At 42.8% G+C, this 21,710-nt stretch overlaps 1 protein-coding gene across 2 annotated transcripts in view; it reads right to left on the minus strand.

Annotated features, from left to right (window-relative positions):
* The window catches only part of USP21 (ubiquitin specific peptidase 21), a 558,274-nt gene that overhangs the window by 119,031 nt on the left and 417,533 nt on the right, over positions 1-21,710 (minus strand). The window contains exons 12-13 of one of the 2 annotated variants that reach the window (XM_086945031.1): positions 15,272-15,353; positions 6,703-6,810 (exon numbers count right to left, since the gene is read on the minus strand). In XM_086945031.1, coding sequence (XP_086801157.1) covers positions 6,703-6,810; positions 15,272-15,353 — 190 coding nt within the window. The remainder of the gene's footprint in view (positions 1-6,702; positions 6,811-15,271; positions 15,354-21,710) is intronic. The other variant, XM_086945032.1, reaches the window with a different exon arrangement.

Below are 21,710 nucleotides of genomic sequence, written 5' to 3' on the forward strand. Positions count from 1 at the left end.
TTCTTAAAGTACTGCAGTCTATTCTCAACTGCTGAGGTCCATAGGCCACGGGCATCAAATAAAATACCAAGATAACAAAAGGTCGGTACAAGACCTAACTTGGCGCTGTTTACCCTAAAATCCCAACACTTCTGCAGATTCCTCCCGCACTTTATTAAAACTATTATACCTACTGCAGGCTCCTTGGAGTGTGCGACTTAAGGACAGCATTGTCAGCATAGAGCAATCAAGGTATAGGTCTATACCCGGTCTGGGGGGAGGGGTCTCTTCAGAGACTGCATAAGACAGACTCTAAATTGTTGATATATAGAGAGTAAATAACAGGGGTGCAAGTAGCCAGTCCTGTCTGACCTCACTTTTCAAGGTCAAAGGTGCAACTGAATTCACTCTTGAGGACGTAAACTACTCTGGATTTTCCTACCGAGTATAGGTCTCGAAGGAAGGCTATGATCAATGAATCCACCCCAAAATCTGATAAGATAACCCATAAACTACTGTGTTGTACACTATCGAAAGATGTACGAATGCTAAAAACTGGCGATCCTTCTTCATAAAGGTGTACTTGGCGAGGAGTAAATTAAAGTTGAGGCTCCGTTCTACTGTTCCCAAGCCTTTGTGAAATCCATACTGAAGATCACATAGTATATTGTTTGGACTCAGCACACTTGAATGAATGACTCACAAGTGCTTTTCAGCTTTGATGTACATCTTTTATGGTCCAAGTGATCGAAATAAAGACAGAAATGAAATGAATGAATGAACATTTTATTGAGTCAGCCCTCTCCTTCAGGTAGTTCATTGAAATTCTCCTGCTACTTTTATCATGGACTCAAGGAGCGATATGGGGCGATAAATTGAAGGGTCGGCAGGGTCACCATTCATAAAGATCAGTACAATTAGGGACTTCGACCAGGTACTGAGAATACCAGAATGGAAGCAAGCTCAAAGAACCCTAGTTACGATGGAACACCACAAACTAATGTTTGCCTTGAAGAGGTCAATGGAGATACCATCCTGTTCAGGACCTTTACCAAAGCTGAGTTGGTATTGTGAGGGGGAATGTTATTATTAAAATTCACAACAACAAGATTTAAATTGGGGATTAGAACACAAACAATAATAAAAAACATATAAGGCAGAAGAATCAATTCTAACAATACGATAAGGCAACAGATTAGAAACATAAATAGTTAACCCCTCTTGGGCCTGCCAGCATGAGAAGATATGGCAGCTAGATGAAAAGTCTTAAACCCATTGATATGAATAAGGTTCAAAGCCAACTTTTCCTATAAACAGAAAAAAACTAAACATAGACACAAAGTCCACCCAGAAGGGAAGAAGAACCTTAGAATGGAGTCCCACCACATTCCAAAAGAGAAACTGGTAGAGAACATGCTGCACAGTGTCTGGCGTCCTGGGGTTAGAAACGATAAGAGTATTATCTGCCACCTTACTTGCCCTAATCAGGCTACTCTGCCTAAAATTACAAGTTACATACCTTCTGTAACACTCTTTCTGGTGGATACTCTTACTGCAGATTTCTCAACTTTTAAAAATTCCCCAGGCACCATACTGGATAGGAGAACTTCATAGCAGTACTTCAATGTGCCATAAGGTGGCGATGTGCAGCTCCACGCAGCCCCAGAAGTGATGGAGTGGAGCTGCAGATAAACATAAGGCCTGCACGCTGACAAAAGTTACTATCTCTTTCCGCACCTTCATTTGCAGAACTTAGATCAATTTTTGGGGACAATGTGCTGATCTTTGTCTTGGGACCTTTTTTGATTTTAAAGAATCCACTTCACAGAACGGGGAGGAGAGAGGAAAGTGGGAAAGCTATACAGTAATCAACAGAAGGAGTATTATTGAAGGTAATTTGTTCCTCTGGTGGATACTTATAAATACAGATTCCTCACCTTTTGAACAGGTAGCAGCAAACAGCACCTACTCAAGGTGGAGGGTTTGTGAAATGGGCTTTAATCAAACACCCTGCAAGACTGTGCGGACAAAGTTACCTTCCTGCTGGATCTGGCTGTTGAGGCAATTGTGCTTCAGGAACATATGTACAGACGCCAAGGCGCAGCTTGATAGATGTTAAGAACAGGTACTTCCTATACTAGCACAGTCGTAGAAGCCTTGGCTGGGTGGAATCAGCCATCTGGGGGTTGCTTCTTGGCAAGTGTATAACAGATTTTGATACAGCGTACCATTCATCTTGACAAAGTCCTATTTGGCTCTGGTTTACCCTTCTTTGCCCATGAAAATCCCATAAAAAGATGATCATCCAATCGATGATCTTTCATACAATCCAAGTAAAAACTCAAAACTCTCTCCGGTGCAAGGCAATAGAGCCTCTCCTTTTTTGAGGAATGATGCAGTGTAAAGAAAGCTGGCAATGTGATAGATAGACTGGAAAACATGGGAGCTTTCACAACTTGTGCAAGGAAGCCTGGTTCTGAGCACTAACCTATATGGGAAGAGGTTGGTAAAAGGAGGATGTGCTGACAGCCCCTGCTATGTGCTCACTCAAGGAGCTAGTGTAATTGCAATGAGGAACATCACTTAGCATCAAAAGTCATAGGAAGCAACTGTGCTTTTGCTAAATAGGTGCGCACATCAAGAAAGTCAGGACCAGGTTAAGGTCCCACTTAGGCATCACAAATAGCTTCTGGGGAGGATATATATGTCAAGTATTTGAAAACACATCACAACCAGTGATCTGAACAAAGAAATTTGGTCTGGCAAAGAGGTAAGCCAACAAGTTTGGGGGTCAAATGATGCAGTCTCTCTTCCTCCTTAGAGAGGTGAGGGGGAGCATAGAATACCAGCAGAGTGATTCTTTGACCGGTGTGGGACGGCTTCACAACTTTGTTCAGCTGTCACCACTCAATTTTGGGAGAGTCTGAAGGACAGGGTGTAGAACTCTGCCCTCTTACTGAGACAGCAGCTCCTCCCGGAGGGGCAGCATGAACCGAGGACATGTGCTCAAGTCCAGGAGTTCCTAATGCCATACTCTCTGTCCCCAATCCAGAGCCACTATGGTGAGTGAGGCCCGGTCTGTTCTTATCTTCTTGAGAACTGTGGACAGGGTGAGTCCAGAGTGCCACCCAAGGCGGAACGCATCTAGGAGCGAGAGACGCCTTAGAAAGTCCAATGCACAGAAGTGCTGACATTGTGTTTTCTTGGCAATTGGGAACAGATGTAGCCAAGGTTCTCTCAGTGTCTGGAAGAGCACTTGAGTCATCTCTGGGTGTAACTGCCATTTGTGATCAGCTAGATGCCTATGCTGAGCTTGACCGTCCTTTCATTCAAGGAGCCTGCCAGGTGCTTCATCACCCAGGAAAATTCCTTGGTGGTCTAGCCATTTCCAGAGGTGCAAGGCCTCCTGGAACAGTGCCCGTGACCCCACCCAGCCATTTTTGTTGCAGTACTACACTGTGATAGTGTTTTCAGGGAGCACCTGTAGCAGCTTCCCTGTGATGCATGGCAGGAAGGTTTTTGATGCCAAGTGGATGGTCCTCTGCTCCAGGTTGATGTGGAGTCAGCACTCTGCTGGAGCCCAGATGCCTCTGATCTCCACCTCTCCCAGATGGTCGCCCCAAACTCTGGGTGGGGAAGGAAGAAGGGTCAGCTGCTGGACCAATCGCGGTCCAGCAACCACCACAGCAGATGTTTTTCAGTCTCCTCCAAAATCTGAATGTGGTCGGGGAGGTTTCCTTGATGTTGGGCCCACTCCATTCGGATCCCACTGCAGAGACTGCATATATGACCTAGCATGCTTGACTAGCAGGATACAGGATGCCATCAGTCTCAGAGGTGACCGAACTGAAATCTAGGACCAAGGTTGAAAGATGTGGAGCACAGTCTGAATGTGCAAGAATCTTTCTTTGTGGAACAGCACAAAACCAAACCGGACCCGGAAGGGCTCTGATGAAGGGGAGTGTCTGAGGAGGATTCAGGCGTGGCTTTGGCATGTTGCTAGTGAACGTGAAAGATGACAGGAGACTCACTGTAGTCTGGAGGTGGATGATGAACCAGTCTTCAACAACTAGTCGTCTAGGTAGGGGAAGACCGGCACCCCAGACCTGGGAAAACCACCATGAATAAAACTTACAAAGATATACATTTTACAAAAATAATAACAATGTATATCTTTGTAAGTTTTATTCATGGTGGTTTTCCCACCCTTTTATGTTTTTTTTAATGAAATCAAATAAAAGTATTTTTGACTGACTGAGGTTAGAACAAACTCTTGATCAGAAAGTACTGAAGTGGTATCTGCACCACAGGATTGAATGACTGCTGCTGCCTGTAGGCCACCCCCTGGAGTAACCTCTGAATTTAGAAACTACATTATGGGGAAGCTGCTTCGCTTTTTCAACAGTCTTAAGAACCATGCAATGGCTGAGCGATCTTTGTACTCTTAAAGAGCAGGGTCTGGCATTACCCCAAAAAAGTCTGGCCCCATCGACAGGCATGTCCTTTAAGGGTGCCTGTAAATCACATGACCACAGTGGTACCAACGGCCATGCCAATTCAATCCAGAATATCCACACCAGTATGAATCACAAACGTTGTTGTATTATTTGTGCCAAAGCAGCTTTAAGACTTTCTGGGGCCAGTGGTAAGATCTTCTTGGCCATGTCCTTGAGAGCATGTGTGTATCTGCCCAGCAAGCATACATCTAAGGACTTTAGGACCAAAATCACTTGCAGAATGGACTCCCTGCCCAGCGGATTGACTAGAAAAACATTAGGGTTAATCTTGCTGGTGGGAGCCTGCATGATAAAGCTCACAGGTAGAGAGTGTGTAGTCAAACAATTGGACAACTAGGTGCAGGTCTAGGTCCCCAAGCCATTGGCCTGCTAAGTTGTTGGCAAGAACAGGGTTTTGGCCATGTGCCCATTATAGAGTCAGTAAGGGCCTCATTAAAAAGCAACAATGGCTCAGAGTTTGCAGGCCCTGGCTAAAGAATTTCTGTGAGGATTTATGACTGTTTCAATGGAAGGATAGTGTAATTTTAGCACCTCAGCTGTCCTCATCACCTCTGCAAATGAAGCACTTTTATCCAATGGTGGTCCATGTAGTGAGACAATCTTAGTTTCAGAGGAAGTGTCAAACCCAATGGCATTTTGTAGGTCCAGGTACAATGCATCATCAGTGTAATGAGGAGGGATCAGAGAATCATCCTCTTTATCATTAGTATCCTGAGAAATCTGACCTGGTCCTTCAAAAGGTGAGAGTCCGAGGCAAAAGAATGGATCCTCTGGTAGTAGCTGCGTCTCAATAGAGGTTTCAGGTTGGTTGCACTATTACAATCTCGTAACATGACATCAGGGCCGAGGCAAGTTTGGGATTGGATATGGATGTTGGCAAATGACCAGTCTCACACCATACATTTGCAGCATGATCTCCCTGTAAACCTGTTAGGCTGCAGCGTCAACAAATACTCAGGAAATTCAGATAACACCACGACCAACTGAAGAATCAGCTCTAAAGCCTGGGTGGTCAGCAGGTGCAATGTTTATCTTGAAACCCCACGTCTTCTCTTCAGAATTAGTGCGGCAGTGCTGGGGTTGTCTTTTAATGTTTGCATTTGGACTTAGATTCCAACTTACCCAGGGATTCAAGCGGGAAGCTGACAGTCTTGTAGAAGCGACTTTGCAACCAGTACCAAGACCTGGCATGAAATTTGGAGGTTAAGCGGGACTTGTGCTTCGACCACGACCTATTGTGTTCAGCAAAGCAAAACTTTGTATCCTGGATCACCTTCGGATGCATAACAATACATATGTCACCCAACTTTGAATCATGGCTAGGACAAAGGTACCAGAGAGACACCTTGTATGGGTCTGTTACTGGCATCTTCTTCCTGCAGTCACAGCTAGGATTGATCTTGTAACTACTGGAGGGGACATAGTTGCCTAGCACACTAAAGAAATGTTATGGGGTTGTTGGAATACCAACGTAAGTAAGGAGCTCTGGATCCAAATAGGAAGACGTGAAGAGAAGGAACTGATGTCAGCATGCTGAGGTGAAGCTTAAATGCCTCTCTGCTCTGTCACTCCCAGGGCAGTGCAGATCAAATATAGAGCAAAATGGCAACACCTTCGGAGCACTGCTGTGAATTGTTTCCAGATCCATACAACGCTTGAGGAATATATTCAAAAGATAAGGACTCTATGGTTAGAAATATCTGTCAAAAACTGTAATACCCCAAGATGGTTAATTCAGAGACAAATTACAGCAAAAGGCAAATAGAGTCATTTTTCTTGGTCCTTTTAGACAGGCAGCCAAAATCTTTAATGAGTCTTATAACTCAGATTTAACTGACCTTTTTCACGCTCACTGTGAAAGTGGCTCATCAAGAACTCATCATTTATTTATATCCCTTACGTGCACTACTGCTCCACTTACAATCTCAGATGCTCTAAAGCTTCTACAGAATGAAACGCTAATGGAGAGTAGGTCTGAGAGCAGTAGACAATTAGGGTTGGGGAAAAAGGTTTCATTTAGAAGGACATTGGAGAGGCCTGTCTCTTTACATATGGCTTCAATGCAGTGTGAGCATGACTCAGTCAGAACAACAGTCATTAAACTATGCCTACTTAGCAGAGTTTTTTGTTGTAAAATTACTTTTAAGAATCAAACTCAATGAACAAGCAAACCATAGGAAAGGGACACAACATAAGCCACACTTACCAGCTTTTTCACTTGCAAACTCTTTGAGATTCAGTCTCTGAAGTGGAAAGTCCACAAAGACAGAACATTTCTTTATTGAGTATCTGGTTGTGGAAAAACGGTTCAGATCTGAGAGAGAACAGCGTAGTTAAGGACAAATTTGTTGAGCTACTTAATGAAAAATGAAAAAATAGCAACTGTACAAAAGCACTAATCACCTTTTATTACTATTTGAAATTGCAAAATTACACTTGTAGGAAAATGTTGGAATTAGATTCACAAAAGCAGAACTATCAATGTTAACCAATGCTAGTCTGTTATATAGTCAAGTCACTCAATCAGATGAAGCTGTAGAGGCGGTTTTAAACTTCTTTACCCAATTTCTACTGTGTTCCAGGTAATGGCATGCCAAGGAAGACTATGAGAAATTCAAGGTTCCACATTGAGGACTTCAGGAGGCAGATATAGGGTATAGTTAGTTACTTTTAACAAATGGGCATGGTCGGCAGGCTCAATAATAAGTAACAACTTGCAAAAGCTTTGATGGCAGGGAAAAAGTCAGGTAAAGCACCTTCATCAGTTAAAGAGGTATGCTAGCTAATGAGCCTGGAAACTATGCTTCTTGTGTTTTACCAGGTGGCGACAAATCATCTGTTTGTCTCAATCCACTCGTCAATGTTCTCTCCAAAAATGAAACTGCATCCTTAAGCAACCTATAAATGAAGATAACCATAGTGTGCCTGTAACCTGAGAGAGAGTACTAATTGCGCAACCACATACGCTGCACCAGCTCACCTTCCGCATATACACTTTAGATTTAATTTAGCTAGAAACAAAGACAACATAAACATAGCGGAGAGTAAGACCACGATGAAAGATGAGTGCACTGAAACCTAAAGGATATGGAGGAGAAACCGACTTCCATCAAGTTGCACTCTGCAACTACTATTTAGAAAGCTCAATTTCAAAAAGCATGGATAGCAGATCAGGTTGCACGGGAGAGTTCCCAGACTGAAAATGCTGCAAACACATACTCACTTATCAAAGTGATCTGTAAATCTTTAATAGATACTTTTAAATGCTTCCGTTGCCTCTTGCTATAAAGAAGTATGCAAGGACAGCACAAATGTTTTGGAGAAGATTAATACTAACACGCTAGAATGAGCAATTGGCAACACCATTTAGAAATTGAACTGCGGTATAGATTATGTATTCATGACCAGGAACAGTGGCTTTTTATAGCACTTAATACCACTTTGCAGTTAGTTATATTAAAGAGCAATTAAGGGAGAGCCAAAGGGGTGGGGCCAGCAGAAACTAACCGACTGCAAAATGTAACCGACAAGCAGCTAGGAACTGGTCCTACAGATTGACAAATTCAGAATCCTCAAGGTGGATTGAGGATGAAAGCAGGCAGACTAGGGGGTTTTCTGGCCTTTTTCAAAAAACAGGATATTCAGCTTCAGTCTGAGGTGTGCTGAAAGGGCATTCCGGGGGCTATTGCCTTGACCTTGACAGAACTCACACCAAACCACTAATATTTGTTTGTAAAAGTGTTCAGGAAAGCCAACATTTGCCATATCATTGGCTGTTTTATCCTTGGGAGATATTGTTTAGGTGTATTGCAAGGCCTTGTAAATGAAGTACATAACTTTGAATTGTGTGGTCCGTTTTATTAGTAACCTGACAAGGATATGAAGTGAATAAAGTTTTTGGTCTCTGTGCACTCACTTGTTCAAAAATGTAACCACACTGTGAAAAGTTTTCGTGTTAGCGCTGCACGTTGTCACACGATGCCTGTTCGTGTCTTTTTATATCGCGGATTGTGTGAAAGTTAGCTTAACTTTCACTAACTGCGCGCTAAGTTTAACGTGAAACTAGAATTGTTTCTTCTCTTATTTTTTATCTCCTTTGGAACAAAGTTCATCACTCAGTCTTATTGCAATCAATTTTGACTTTTTATTGACATATTTTTCTTTTTCTTAATCGTGCATTATCAAGAGTTTTTTTATGCACCATTTCATTATTGAATCAATATATCTCCATTATAACTCTGCCCAATGCATTTCGGGTCAGTACATGTGACCCTTCGTCAGGGGCCTGTGAACAAAAGGATACAGGACCTTAGCAATCATCTCAATGTTATCTAGGGTCATCATAAATAAATGAACGAAAAACGGTACATACATCATATTAAATACGTGAATTCAAGTGAAAACGTAAATCAAAATACCCAACAGTGGTACTGTTTTCGTAATGTGCTGGGAGTGCTCAAATCAAAGTTAAGCTAACTTTCACACAATCCGCCAAGGATATGAAGTGCTCGGGTGATGTGCTCAGTTCTGTGCCTGTTCTGGATGAGCGAGTCAGCTTGAATTTGTGCCACGCAGATGGTTTAGGCCGGTAGACCACAGCATATAGCTTTACCTTAATACAGTCTCGAGTTTCCACCAGATATATCAGATATAGTGTGAAAAGCTCAGCATAGTTACTAAACGATAAAAATACTTATGTTGCTGACTAGAGGAATGAGAAAACAGGATGAAATCAAAAGTGACTCCCAAATTTTCACATTTCCAAATGGCGAGCTGGGGTCCCAAGCAAAGTCCCCAGATTGGGAAAAATTTTAGGAGCGGTTAGGCCCATAAACAGGAACTCAAACTTTTAAATGTTGAAGCAGAAAAGGTTTTGGTTTATGAAGTCCTAGAACATTGCTGAACAGCAGCCAATTCACTGTTGATGACCAGAGCTTTTGTGTATTTATTTATTTATTTATTTATGTAGAATGTTTGCATCAATACTTTTATACCATCAGTTTAAATACAGAATCCAATGTTGGAAGATTCAGTGAGCTTGCCCTAGGAGGCCACATAAATGATGAATACGGTTGGGGACAGTGCAAACCCTGTGGCACCATGCAAATGACCAAATTTGTTTTGGAAAATAATGTCCTGAGCTTGACATGAAGCACAAGGTGATCCAGAAAATGGACGAATGATTGGAGAGCAATCCATCCAAACTGGGCATGCATATCAAAGTGACTATCAGCAGTGTACGGTCACAGATGTAAAATGTTTTTGAAAGGCCCAAGAGTTTTAGTGCTCATGTTTAGCCTTGATCTTTAAATACCTGTAGCTAGACTCTGTTATCAGTTGGAGCAGTCCCTTTCTCTCACTTGGGTTAATGTCAGAATATAATTGCAAATATCATCAAAAACCTTGAGTTATATGGCAAGTTATCAGACACTGACAGTTTCCAGAGCCTTAGCCTGGCAGGGGATGCCTAAAATTCAATGACCTGTTGCAGAGTGTAGCTGGATCAGATTAAGATATTTGACAATAGATTAAATGATCAGGTTTTTAGGTTTCTGAGGTGTTGTTCAAGTGGCTAGAGTTTATGAGCATGCTTATGAGTGAAGCTGTCAAGTGGAAGCCAAGGTTGACTATCTTGAAGTTAAAGATGTCTGTAAGTGACTAGGTGTGCTTAAAATGGACAGTATTTTGATTCAGGAGCTGGAATGACTTTAAAGAAGTGAGTACAGCTCTGACGGTCAATGATCGACCCACAACTAAAAGGGTTAGCGTTTGTGATATTGAATGTAATGATTTCAACTTTGTTGATGAAGAAGGAAGGGGCACATGACAAGGTCTCTTTTTTGGGACAGGATCATGATTGTATTTATTTGGATAAGCGAGTCTTGGAGATAATGTCAGAATTCTGCCCATTCCTCCATTCAGATATGCATTTCAACATGGTTTTGGTGAAAAGGGATAATCTGAAGAATGCATAAGACCGTATGGCTAAAGACCATAGGCAGAAACATGTTGGCATGATAAGAGTTACCAATTTAGTGATGCATATAGGTCATAATAATCATATATTTCTCCTGTTAATACCTTTTGGTGTTTTTATTCTAGCCTAGGACACCACCTGAATAAAGTATACTTTGTGGTTTATCCTAAGGTTCTTTTAATTTCGAAACTGGATCCAAGTATTTTATCCAGAAAAAGTAAAAGAACTCCCTCGGGCCAGAACCTCCTCCTGAGGTTGAGTCTGCCCTGATAGTATCCCCTTAGCAGGGTGGGACAAGGTGGCAAATGATGAAGCATGTCACATTATGTGAGTGAGCCTACCTTGTCCAATTCTTGGAATTGCCCTCTGTTTGGGAGTTATAGTGGTAGTAGGTAGCTATAAAAATATTGGTACATATGTGCCTGTAAACAACTGGTCTCAAGCAGAAACAGGGTGTCACGCCATTTTCTGTGTTGTGATTCTACGAGTAAGGGCAGGCATGAGCCCAGCTGTGCCCTTTTTCTCTCCGTTTGTGTGTTATGAAGGTCCATGTCATGCCAGTGCCTCACTGACCATTTCATTCACAGCACGGAGCAAGTTTCCTTGCACCATAAGGCCACCTTAGTCACTCCTGTGCTTAACGTTGCTGCGCATCAACCCCTGGGCTTAATTTTCCTCCTGCACCAAGCAGGAATGCCACTAAAAGTTCACACACAGAGGAACAATGTTGAAAAAAAGCCGATGGGGTCGCCCAAGACAGAGCTCCATGGATCCAGTGCTGCTTGATTGCCATCTTGGTCATGCCCCCATGTTACCATGCTTTATGAGTGATAATACGATTGCCACTTTTGGTGGACAGGACATGGAAGCACTGTTCCCAATAAGCCGCGCAGCCGCGCACTTCTCTACACCCGAGCGGGCAGTGCCATGTGTGAAGCGCGCACAGAGGGCACATCCTACGAGAGTATTCGTGCCGCCGCCAATTTTGAAAGGCGAGCGGCGCGAAAAACGGGCATTTAAAGATTGCGGAGGTAAGTTTTTTGATGTTGCCATTTGCGTGCGCTTTTCCTATTGCCGCACTATTTGCTGTAATGTTTTATTAGTAACACGAGGCTTCTGGGGAGATTGTCTGCCTTTATTTAGGTATCCATGTTAATTGGAGCCCCTTCACGAGCTGCGATTAACATGGACATTTAAACAAAAGCACTCAATCTCCCCCGCAGCCTCGCTTTACTACCAAACCAATACAACAACAAGTCTGCGAGTGGATGGTGAAATCCGTGCCCTTCTTCAAAGATAAAGGGGACGACAACAGCTCCGCTGGCTGGAAGGTACCCTTTCCCTTCTCTCCTTTTTTAAACAACTTTGGTTGCTGCAGTTCTAGTTCACTGCTTGTCGTGTAGGTGCCCTTGCTAAGAATATGTTCGTATTTATGTCAGGTTTTAATTCCTGCATGCCCTCTCCTGGCTCTGTTAAAAGCTTAGTTTACTCCAGGTGTTTCCCTGGCAGCGATGCTGGCACCTGGGGAATACCCAAGGGATTGTGTGGATTGGGGTGCGCTGAAGCAAAACCTTTTTGGTATGTGCTGGTCGAGTGTTGCGAGTGAGGGGGTTCTGTCGCAGGGAGCAGGACTACCCACTGTTAAAAGGCATTAAAGCCTCCACGCTGTTAGGCTGTATCCCGCCTCGGTGAGGCTGTCGGCTTGTACTGAGTGTGCTGCCCCAGAGCACAGCAGAGATATCCATGCCAGACGGCTGTTGGGGCAGGGAAGGTAGCATATGATTTTAGCAGAGTGAGAACAAGCAGCAAGTATCTTAAGTGACTCCTTTATTCGGATGATAACGGTGTCAGTGTGGTAGATTAGGACCCCTCCAAAGAACACATCACCTCCCTTAGAACTACCCACCCTTGCCATGTAAACCTCCCTAGGGAGGAAGCCTTCAGGCCAGCATCACTCAGAGAGGCAGAGTGATGGAGCGCAGAGGACATCAGGCCACACATTACTTAATTCAATTTCAATTCTGAACAACTTTATTCGATCCAGTTAAAAAGCATAGATAATAAAAGAACTTACATTTAAATTACATTTCTGACCATATAATCTACCGGGAAGTAAATATAAGAAGTACCTTTTACAAAAGTTAGTCAGTGGCACTTCAAATTTAACAACTCCCCAGTATGCAAAATGTATGTAATTGGTATCGTTACTCAAAGTAAACACGGTGCAAATTCACCCATCACGATTGTGTACGAGTGCGCGCCCTCGATTGGGGGGGGGGGGGGGTCCATTGATGCAACATTGCAACGGGTTTTGCCTGATACCTTTCCTTTCTCTCATAACCTGCTTTTGCTAAAAAATTAACATAAATACAACCAGACAATTTTCTGTACCTTATCCAATGACAGTTTTTTTTTTACAGTCTGAGTTAGGCCTACTGTGCCTCTTTTCCAGAGGCAAGTCTTATAAAGTCAGTCATGTAGGCTAAGTCAAATTCTACATGGCAGACATAGTTTGAAAAGAGCCAAGGACAGAAACTATCATTTAAAAAAAACATCCGCTAACTTTTGAAGAAAATCTATTGATGCTGTTCCCCACAGCCTTATATCTTGTGGCCTTAACTTGTTTTAGCACTATAGATCTTTTTTATAGTCGCAATGGGTTTTGAGCCCATTTTCTTGGTGAAACTAGAACTGCAACCATTGTTCGCTCCATTATCAATGCCCTATTATCCACCATATGTGACCTGGATTATTTATTGTCAAATAATACTTGTAAGTAGCCCCACCAAGAAGGGCTCGGAGCCTGTTGAGCAGCGGATTACCCCACCTTCTGCTTCTTGATGGCCAAACAAACAATGACCCAGGGAGGGTAAGCCGAGGTTCTGGCTCGGCTCCAGGAGCCTAACTCGAGCTGACAGCATCTTTGGCATGTAATTCGTGCCACAAACGATATTATCAGACTAAGATAAAAACTCTTCAAACTTACATTTTTTTAATTTTTGAAAACACTGAAGTATTTCACTTTGGGGCATTAGATTGCGTTGAGTGGCTCTTTTTGGAAGTGAAAGTTTATAAACACGAGCTTAGAAACACCAGGCCCCCAATCTCTATCCTGATGACAATGTCGTTATTGAACTAAGAGGCACTCATTTGTCATGCATGCCCTCTATGTGGTCTAGGTTCTTAGTAACTTAGTAAGGATGGAACATTAATTAAAGTGTATTACAATATATTCAAGAGTAATTTTTGTACAGCACACTTCCTGGGCTGATGTATTTAACGTGCTGTCAAATGTGACAATAAACTAAAACAAGCTTTGGCAAATCCAGGTTTGGCATTGGCTGACAGCATTTACCATTTGCCAATGCTTGTTTTATTCTTGCACAGTTTTTTAAAAAACTTTATTGTTGGGGGAATTGCTGGGCCCTTACCAATATAAAAATAAAATGCTAAAAGCCAAAAACATTTTCAGTCTCAAAAACCACAACCTGCCGTAGTGGTCCAAGGCACCTAAGGAAATCCCATTGAGTGCAGATGTGCTCCTTGTTAAAGGACAGAGTGCTGTCACTCTAAAGAAGTGGACTGACCTATGCAGTATCTGTAGTGGAGGGTAGAAAAATGTGATTGAGACAACAGTAGACCAGTGTGTGAAGAGAGAGCGGTCTGATCGCCCTATAAGTATTTTCGGTATTAGTAACATTAAAAAAAGTCTCACTTAACTTTAGACATAAAAAGGCACAGTGAAATTGGCTGTGGCCTAGGATCATACATTTGGTCAAGCAGGGTAAGAGACACTGGTCTCAGGTTTCCTAGTTACACAATTTCACCACAGCACAAGTCTCTTTTTCTCTCTCTCCCATTTTAAATCCAATTGTAATTTGAAATCCTCTTCAATGGTAAATTCATATTTTAGGTCACAACTCTGAAAATGCAGGTTTTAGAAAGTTTTTATATCAAAGGGGGTATGGCCCTAAACGGCAACTAGAAAGGGCCTACTATTAGAAAAGAGGATCTAGTCATCACATTCATGTTATGCAATTACCATATGGCAAACCAAGAAACAATCATATGGTTTGGAGTATTTATCTACTCAATCATTCATTATTTTTTAATTGAGCATAGTTATTCACATATGTTCAGAACAGGGGAGACATCACAATTCAAACAGTGAATGTACATTAACATAATTGACAAAAGACAGTTGATGAGAAAACATTACAATGCACATGACCATACATAAACCTTAAAACCAGTCATGGTTTCAAAAAAGAAAGAAAGAAACCTTAAGACCCTTAACGTGGCGCTGTAATGGTGAAAATGCACCATCTTTTCACTATTTTAAGTAAACGTTTGGAGTGACATTTGGCACTGCACACGCGTGTGGTCTGGTTCCTGGCGCACATAGCCATGGTTGCAGTGCACAGAGACCATCCACTGCCACACACAGAGGAAAAAAATTAAAGGGAACATTGCATGGAAGCTGGGTTTTACTCGCTCTTCCAGGTTTTATTCCCCCCAGACCCTAAGGGACAAAGACAATAGAAAGCAAACTTGGCTTGGATTCAGGCAAGTTATGTTATTTACCCCTGCCAAGTTCTACATTACTCATGAAAAATTTAAATATACACTTGGCAGAAATAACACGTAATTTCAAAAGGTTTCTTCAACCTTCTATAGCTGGGCTGTGTAAATCACATGTGACACTAAAGTGTGTGGAGGCAATAATGTCTAGTATTCACAATAGATACAAATGTAGAACTTGATTTCTGGGTATTACATTTTTCATACAGAAGGATACGAAGGACAAGTATACGTGGAAATCGTTGGATGGTCAATTTCTTCGTGCTGTTCGTTCTTTTCTTGCACCGATCACAGACCTGCTCCAAGAAATGCAAATAAAAGCAAGTGTTATCTTAACCTGCCTTTTAAGGAAATATGCAAATTAACTGAATCTTGCAACTACCTATGGCACCCCAAAAGCAAACAAAACACATAGTTCAGAATAGATAAGCAGGGGCAATTGGCGAGACTCACATTCTCAGATAATTCAGTTCTGCAAAACCCTAAAGCACAGTCATCCTAATGCTTAAAGTGTATGTCAATCCAATTAATAAGTGCGTAAAAAGGGGCTCCTAGGAGGCAGCAACGAGTGATTTGTCAGATTATAAGCAAAGGTGAACACACTGAATTGGTCTTAAGGCAATCAAATTTAACAACCTAACCTTACAGATGAGCATACCGAAAGGGAAGCTCAACTGGGATATGGAACACTGCTCCTCTGATGTCCCAGGCATTGTGTGTTGGTAGACTAGGTGGTGAATTCTTATGGTGCCTTCACAATATAAATCTTAGGGTTTTAAATGGTCATAGTATTGCAGATAATCCACAAAATATAAACACATTTTTCAACACTTACCAAACTATATTGGGTTAAACAATAGCTTTCATACAATTGTTTCCAGGGTGTAAGGTGTTTAAGATTGATGGAAGACCTGGGAGTGATGACGTCAAAGTCAATAATATTATCATAGTCTATTTCAAAAGTTAGCAAGAGACAAGAAAAAGTTCAATATGCACTAACGCACATCAAATGGAAGATGGAAGCTAATAACAAAATAGTAAGCCCTTCAGAACCAAAGCTGAAACTGGTAGGGCCAAGCCAAGCAGTCACCTAGGCTAAGCTATGGAAGGATATTATTGGCACGCGTTTTACCTAGATGGTGGCCACTATGTTCCCAAAGCTTAATGGAGATACCAGGCCCTTAAAGTGGTACAAACACAAACTAAGAGTAAAGAAACAACAAATTAATAGGCAGCTGCAACAACTTTCAAAACCAGCACTTGCATATTAAATCTGTGCAAGTGATAAGAAACAAGCTACTTACTTATAACTACAGTTCTTCCGTGTTGGCATCTTTTATAGGCTCACATGCTTGCATCACTCCCAGTTGTTGACCTAGGAGTCTCATGGTAACACTTCAATAGAAGTACAAAGCCATTCCTTAAAATAGAATTAGACAACCATGCCACTTTTTAAGTCCATCATCTCCTTACAAAGTACCCACAGGGCAGCCAATGAGGTGAGAGGAAACCGAACTCCACACCCCCAGAGGTTTCCATAGTCCAGATTTCTACAGTGCTTTTGTGAAAGGAAACAGCCTGCAAAAAAGCTCTGAAGGGGAGGAGAGAGGGGTGTACACGATTCTATGAAAGATATCAACGTTAGAGAAGTGTAGTTCAAAGTAAGTTATTCGTTTCTTTTCCAGCATTGGATCTTTCACAGATTAACATGGTTGAATCAGAATAGGAAACAGGATTTCATATATAATACATATGCAATCCATGTGATCCTTATGGGAACAGATGATGCAAAACCACCTGAACGACGGCTGACTCTCTGGTAGAATTTGCATAAGAGCATAATATTTCATGAATGTATGACGACTCTTCCATGGTGCATCTCAACAGATGCCTGAAAGAGGAACTCCGGCATAAAGGACTGCAATGGCTACCACTCCCCACGGGAAAACGCAAAATTCTGCCTCCCCCCCCCTTCCCCCCCAAACCCAAGGATCAGTAACGTACCCCAAGGATCCTTGCTCAGCCCCACCCTCTTCAACACATATATGACACCTCTGGCCAGTACCACCAAAACTCACAGACTCATCATAGCCTACGCCGAAGACAGAACGCACTCTCTCCCTTTCTGAAGATACCACTGACACCAACTTCCACAACTGCATGACAGATGACGCCAACTGTATGAAGGACAACTGCCTGAAGCTCAACTCCAACAAGACAAAGGTACTGATGTTAAGAAACAAAAGTTCCTTATGGGACGCATCCCGGTGGTCCTCAAAATTCGTGCCTACTCCTACCCCCACTGACCACGCTAGGAACCTAGGCATCATGCTGGACAGCAAGCGGACAATGACTACTCCGGTCAACTCCATCTCCCCCTCCTGTTTCTCCATCCTCCGCATGCTTTGAAAGATACTCAAGTGGCTACCCAAAAGCTCAAGAAGCACCATCACCCAGATCCTCATCTCCAGTTGATTGGACTACAGCAATGCTCTCTACGTAGGGATCGCAGAGTACCTCATCCAACGACTACAGACCATTAAGAACACTGCAGCCAGACTTGTCCTGGATCTCCCTAGATAAACCCATATCACCCCCAACCTCAGGGAACTCCACTGGCTCTCTGTACAGAAAAGATGACAGTTCAAGCTCTTGGCCCATGCAAACAAGTCCCTACACAACTGCGGACACACCTACTTAAACCACCGCCTGAACTTCCACCAGCCCACCAGACACTTCTGTTCCACCTCTCTTCCTCTAACTCTCACCCCCCGCATTCTATGTAGCAGATGTGGAGGTCGTTCCTTCTCTTACCTAGCAGCAAAGACATGGAATGAGCTACCCTTTCATCTACAACCTCCCCATAACTTTCAGGGTTTTGAAGTCCTGTAGTGATTTCCCTTCTGGTCCCACTTTGGTTCTCCCTTAGTTTATCATTTTAGACATTTTAGGCTGCCTCTGCTCGCTTCACATAGCCACATACAACACATTTGTTTTTGTAACATTATTTTGAGAATATGCTATACATGTTGTTGGTTATTACAGGGACTGTAATTGGGATTTCGTCTACACATTTCTTGCACAAGGTTGCTGGAAATACATAACGCAGTGTACTGTTGTCTTTGCTCGTTCAGCAACAGTTCCTAACATTTAGACATAATACAGTCCCACAGTTGCATCTCCAGCACAACAGTTCTATCATATAAACTGTGCCCACCCCCTTGGGGGCCAGAGAGGAGAGTTCTGGCAGAGACGATTGTTCTGGAACTCCAGCAGTGTCCGACATGCAGCCCTGTGTAAACTTAGTTTACACTCATGATGCGGTATGAGGTCTTATGCCAATCTCAGAGATCGCAAATATATCCCTGTGCTCATGTAGTAAGAGCAGACCTAGCAGATATATAAATTGCAATGGTTGAGATGTTTGTACTATACAGTTGTTAGTAATGCTAATTACTTTGCTTAGCTGCATCTGCCTAATGATCGCAGCACATTTGATTCATAATAGACTACGATAGTTTCAATAAATGTACGGTATACTTCCTTTGTGTCTTTCTTATGTTTACAATGGGCATGCATGAGTGAGTAAGTGAGTAACTAAATGGGAGGATCTGTTGCCATAGTTCCCTTAGAGACTAGAGGGTCATGTTCGAGGTTGCTGAAGTTACTCTGGAAAGGTTAGGATTTCAGGGGCCCTATTATGTAAAGGGCCCACTTCCCTTGTTTGCACCAGGCGCACCTTAAAAGAGGTGCACCAGGCACAAACAGGAAAAATGCGCTCTACTACATGGAATGCGCTGCCTTTGGTGCAACCTCAAACTGGATATGCCCTGGGGGTAGCGCATTCCTGTGAAAAACTGAGCGACTTTGAAGCAGCCACTCTGTGTTTTCACAGTGCAGGTGGCAACCCGCCTGCAATTCTAAGGGGGATTAGGGAACCCCTTGCGGGCTGGTGCAGTCATTGACAGCATCCACACCTGCAAAAGGATGTCTCGGGTGTCCGAACCCTCCAGAGGGCTGGGAATCGGGGGGCGAACTGGCAGTGTGCCACCTTTTAGATGGCGCAATGTCAGTGTCCTGCCTGAGAGCTTATTTGCTTTTGTGTCTGCGTCTGTAATACGGCAAGGGCGCAGAGGTAAAGTGAGTCACTCATTTGCATGGGGCACTCCCCCCTGAAGATAAAGCTGGTGCACCGAAAGAAGTAGCGCTATTGGTATTACAGAAGGGGCCGCACAAGCGTTTGCAGCCCCTTCTGTAGTAGGAACCAGCCCCGGCGGCACACAATGCGGGTGCAAACGCCCGTTGCACCCTTGGGGCACTTATGTAATACGGCCCCAGGTGAGGCACTGTGAGCTAGTCAGAAATGGGCTGACAGGCGCAGACACCATAGAGAGACTCAGACCCTACATTCTGACGTCCTGTCTTCCTAACACACAGTCCTGCTTAACCAGCAGAATCAATGCAACAGTCCCTGAAGACCTAGCTATTCGGCTAATCAACTGGACCCTGCCAGCGCCTGGATACCTCTCGGGTGTCAAGAAGAACTCTACACATTTTCTGATTGATCGATTGATTCCCTTGGTAGAATGATTTGACTCAGTAGGCAGCAGGGGACGCTCAGCCTTAGAGTGACAATGTACAATCGCTGCAGCAATCCATCTTGTTTTTTCATGTATTGAAAACAGATGCTCTTTGTGGGCGGTCAAAAGTCACAGGGATCTTGTAGGACTCACAGAAGGTCTTAGTACTGTAAATGTACAATTTTAACCATCAGCAGTCATTTAAGTAATGTAGCTATTGTTCTGTCTTTGCAGCACGTTTCAGGAGGCAGAACCTGTGGATTCAAATGAAAGTTAGTAAGTACTTTCGGTATGAATTTTGGGTTGATGAGCAGCACCACATGATCTTTACGGAAATGTATAAAAGGAGGTTTGACTGTGAAGGAATGAATTTCACTCACGTGCATAGTGGATGTAAAGGCCTACAGCACAGTAGTCTTCCATTTGACAAATATGATATCGGCTTTGTGGACAGGCTTACAATAGGTGGTTTCATTAATTGACAAAGAATACTATTAAACTTCCATGGATGAGCTAGAGAGGTCACTAGTAGGAATATCATGAACAAACTTCTAAGGAATTCTTTAATGATCTTTGTGGACATTGTACACTATTGGAATCTGGAGATAGCTGCCAAATGGACTAATAGAATCTGCACAAGCTTGGGAAAAGATATTGGCTGAATTGTGTGGGGGTGAGACTGAAGGTGATGGTTCTATCACTGATTAGGGGCTGAACGGTGTGCTCACTTAGGTGCCTGGGGCCAGGTTCCCCAGAGTGGTGGAGTGCTGTACAGCTACGGAGCTGACTGTCATTCCAACGGACTCATAAGAGCACACCGAAACATGTGAGAGAAAGAGGGGCGTGGGAGAACAGAATGATTGCATCATCTATATTTAGATCAATCATCCTACTCAGCGAGGGTCGGGGAAGCAGACACAGCAAGAGTTGGGGTCGGAGGGGGATTGGTAGGGCGTTTCAGATGATGAGCGTTTATTTGTTTGCTAGTAAGGGAAGCATCCCATCAATACATGGATGGTACTCATGCAAACCTTATACCTGAAAAGTGATTACTACCCACAGATATGCGAAATGCAACCATGGGCGTTCACTGTTGTTGATGGTCTAATACTGGTATATCATATCATGTAGGGTACCATGAGCCAGAGTTATACACTATATTATGCTTTCTATAAAATTCATCAAAGGTGGAAAATGCTGACGCATGGAACTGTTATTCTCATCTGGAGGCATGTATAATCCACAGCACAAAAAGTGAAACTAATTATGCTGGCACACACTATGCAGCCAGTCCTGTACTACAGTTGGACCCAAAGGCAGCTCGGACATATTTTGCTATACCACCCTATACTGAAAGGAATGAGTGAGTGCAGAGAGCAACCACAACAACTTCAAGGAGAGTTTCAAAGAGTTCTATTCACTAATGAATAACAATATTTTTTCTAACCTTGTGGGTTGAATCTCATTTTCTTTCCCCTCTCTCATTTGCTTTTTGCTCACTAATACTTTCCTTGGCTCCCTCTCCTCCTTTCCTAACCAGAATATTTCCAATTTCTTCCTAATCTCTCCTTTATAATGGCCCCTTTCTTCACCCCTCAGTCTTACTCCTTATTCCTCCTTTGTTCTCCCTCTTCTCTAGCCATCTTGTTTTCCTTACTCCTCTTCATTTCTTCTCACTTCCTTCTCCATCCTCCCCTCACTAGCTCATCTTTTCTTTTCCTTCTTAGAAAAATTAAATGCTAGGGCTCACCGTCAAGAATAGTTTGTCACTAGCTCTGCACACTGCCACTGAGGCAACCGATCACGGTCATTTGCTCAATAATCACAAGCACTTCTGACTATACCAGTTACAGCCCATTCTTTTATCTGTTCATCCTTTGTGTCACTCTGTGACTTTGACGCTCGCTCCATCCCCACCCCACTTCACACACAAAAGAACGCACTGCTTTGAAATGTGACATTGACAGTGAGGCCATAAATAAACAAGCATTTGCAATACAATATTTCTTGCATTTACGAGAGTTTAAGCTATTTTCAATTTCAATGGCAATAGGTCAAGCTCTTGTAAATGCGAGA

The sequence above is a fragment of the Lissotriton vulgaris genome, chromosome 12 (genome assembly GCF_964263255.1).
Source record: "Lissotriton vulgaris chromosome 12, aLisVul1.2, whole genome shotgun sequence".
Taxonomy (NCBI): Eukaryota; Metazoa; Chordata; class Amphibia; order Caudata; family Salamandridae; genus Lissotriton; species Lissotriton vulgaris.